The sequence below is a fragment of the Aphanomyces astaci genome (assembly GCF_000520075.1).
Source record: "Aphanomyces astaci strain APO3 unplaced genomic scaffold supercont1.56, whole genome shotgun sequence".
Lineage (NCBI taxonomy): Eukaryota > Oomycota > Saprolegniomycetes > Saprolegniales > Verrucalvaceae > Aphanomyces > Aphanomyces astaci.
In genome coordinates this window covers 228274-231172 of record NW_009798319.1, presented here as the reverse complement: position 1 = coordinate 231172, position 2899 = coordinate 228274, and the positions used below count along the sequence as shown (strand labels likewise).

General features: G+C 47.5%; 2 protein-coding genes across 2 annotated transcripts in view; both read right to left on the bottom strand.

Moving 5' to 3' along the window:
• The window catches only part of H257_14301 (hypothetical protein), a gene marked incomplete at both ends in the record, with an annotated part of 2390 nt that extends 1955 nt beyond the window's left edge, over window positions 1–435 (bottom strand). The window contains one exon of the mRNA XM_009842069.1: window positions 208–435. Within this exon, the coding sequence (XP_009840371.1) occupies window positions 208–435 (228 nt within the window). The remainder of the gene's footprint in view (window positions 1–207) is intronic.
• Window positions 436–1320: 885 nt separating this feature from the next.
• On the bottom strand, window positions 1321–1542 carry H257_14300 (hypothetical protein; the record flags this gene model as incomplete). The annotated part of the gene is made up of 1 exon (XM_009842068.1): window positions 1321–1542. The coding sequence occupies one exon, from the start codon at window positions 1540–1542 to the stop codon at window positions 1321–1323; it is 222 nt and encodes a 73-aa protein (XP_009840370.1).
• Window positions 1543–2899: the final 1357 nt, after the last annotated feature.

Here is a 2899-nt window from a genome sequence, read left to right as displayed (position 1 = left end):
TCTAGTAAAGGTCCATCTATATATTTATAGATACAGGTATTCTAGATATACAGTATTAATTTTCAGTTCAGTAAATACAAACTCCAATACATTTTAAAACCAGAATTACAATTCATGATTAGTAGTACTTTCTATATCGTCCGTCGGATCAATCGTGTCATCCACAGCAGAATTCGCAACGAGTTCTGATAATATATCGGCAGGAACCGTAGTTTCGACAGTTTCGTCCAGTGCTTTATCTTGATGGACAATCTTGCATTTCGCAAACCCGTTGGTGATGATGGCTTCGGACAATCCAAACCACGCGTATGTAATCCATTGCACCAGTGTTGGTCGCTTCGGAGCTTGCAGCTTGAACGTCGACTTCTGAGACTTGCAGTTCTTGACTTGGCGCCGAATACTGTCGATCCACATCTTCCGTAGTTGAGACTTCATAGGCCGAATCCAGGCCACGTCTGCTGGTTGGTACATCCATGTAAACCGGGGAGGGATCTTCTCCAGCACGACATTTAACTCCGCAGCACAGGCAACCACCTCGTCGGTGAAATGTCGTCCCAAAGCAACAACACTTTCTTCGTCGCACGGTCCGGGCGGTCAGCAAAGTGGTAACGAAGGAAGTCCACCCCGATGAGTGAGTTCTACCACGTAGTTGGGTTCCCGTAGATGCGACACTGGAACCGATTCTGTAGGGGCTCGACGTCCTTTCCACAGTTATTTGCCGAATCCTTGAAGAAGCGTCAGGTTTTCTTGCACGACCGCTTTGATCTTGGAAGTAGGTGTCTTCAACACCAAGAACAAGGGGTACTTCTTGCCAGTCAAGTCGGCCATAACCATGGCCGTTGCGCGGTCCTTCGATTTGCCTCCACACTTGATCCACACCGTGTTGTAGCCGCGAGCATTGAGCGTCTTCGTGGGTAGGTACTCATAGTTTACACCCGTCTGGTCAGCATTATAGATCACGTCGATGTCATTGTCGCGGACCACTTGGGCCGCGTCGCCGTCTCCTTGTGTGTCTTGACCTTGCCGTGTCCGCGTGCGCAACGAAAGCCGAAAGCGTCTTTTAAAGCCTTCGAGCCACGACCAACTGGCAACGAACGCGCTTTCATCCAAGCCGAATTCGATCGCCGTCTCCAAGGCCATGATTTGGATCATTTGTGGGGTCACTGGTACCCCGTCCTTGCGCATTGAGTGGACCCACACGGCGATCTGCTCTTCCGACTCCTTGGGCAACGTAGTGGTCATCCCAAGCTCACGTGAACACAAGTGTTTAGAAGTACGTGGATTTGTTGCTTTAACCTTAATGTGAGCACGTTGCTTGAGCTAAGCGTATACCTTCTTTCGAGTTGTGTCGAGTGGAGGGCCCCGCAGGTGAGGAAAGTGCTTCAGGAGGGTGGCTGCCATACCCATCTCGTCGAAACTATGGATAACAGCTTGCTTCTTCTTGAACGAGACGTGCACGTTGCGAAACTTCTTGGGAGGCTTCTTGGGGCCCTCCTTCAGACGTGGTCGACCAGGAGGTCTTGCCGGTGGAGTGACATCCATTTTGAAAGGAGTAGAATGACGTGACTGGTTCCCACACGACTGAAACAATTGCGCGCGCAATAAACCTCTATAAATGAATATAGGTATTAGAATAAAGAGGGTATTTAATAATTAGAGGATATATTGCCGCGCAAGGTTATCCTGTTAAATTTATTGTCCATGGTCTCCGTCAAAATATCAATGCATACAGGAACCTGGAAGGTGATAACCACCTGGAAGGACATATATTACACGGTAGTTCGTAAATTAAAGGTTTCCTGATATTATAAGTTGATATTATAAGTTGCGTGTGGGATTTTCTCTACAAAATTATAAAAATGGTGCAACTCCCAAATATAAGAAACCAAGGGTTTCATCTCGATATCACCTTGGCCAGTCTAATACCTGCAAAACATAATTATATTGTCGGGTATTTGATTTCAGAGTAAAATGGCAGCACATGAATGGCTTGCACGCAAAACCCTAGCCATTGAAATTATCGTCTTTTCGTATAATAAACATTACATTTGACAATCCAACATGGACGAGGACAGCGGGACTAGCGCAGCGTCTGAGGAGGACCCATCATGCAACTCGATCCCGACCCGACGGAAGGGGAATCGATACGGCGTTTGCTCTCCGGGATGCCCCAAGATTTTCAACGGGCGTCCACATCAACAGCGCCAGTACATGCGTCAGAGCCACGACTATCAGGAGAAGGTTGAAGTAAAAAATTTCAATGCCTTACATGGTATGTCTGCTACCCTCACGCGATTCTATCCACAGCTTGTGGGCAAAGACAGTCGAAACAAGTCCAAAGTCGTCCGCGATTGGGTAAAAATGCGTACCAAGGTCGAACAGATCGGATACTCCTCGAGGTCTCGGCTAAAGAAACTCCGAAGTGTTGGTGTGGGAACCTCCCTAAATTGTGCTACCGAGGCGGTTATTGTCCAATGGGTTCAAGACATGCGAAATGAAGGTAATCCCAGTGGCTACAATTATGCTGCAATTGAAGGCCAGAGAACTTGCGGAGCAACAAGGGATTTCATCCAATCAGTTCAAGGCATCGCGGGATTGGGTGGACAGTTTCAAGAAACGCCATGGATTCACGCTACGACAAAAGACAAGGCAAGGACAAGACAAAGAGGAAGGTGCCAGCGCTGCTTTGGACGCCTTTAGTAGGCGTGTTCACGAAGTATGCTTAATTATATATTTGGCTATTTAACAGTGTTATAGGTCATGTTAGTTTACGATATAACAAAGTGTTATAACGCTGACCAAACCGGCGTCTTTTACGAGTACTTACCCAAGCGTACGATCAATGCTCGCGGGGTGAAGACCGTGTGGGTTCGTTGTGGGGGCAAAGACAAGGAGCGAG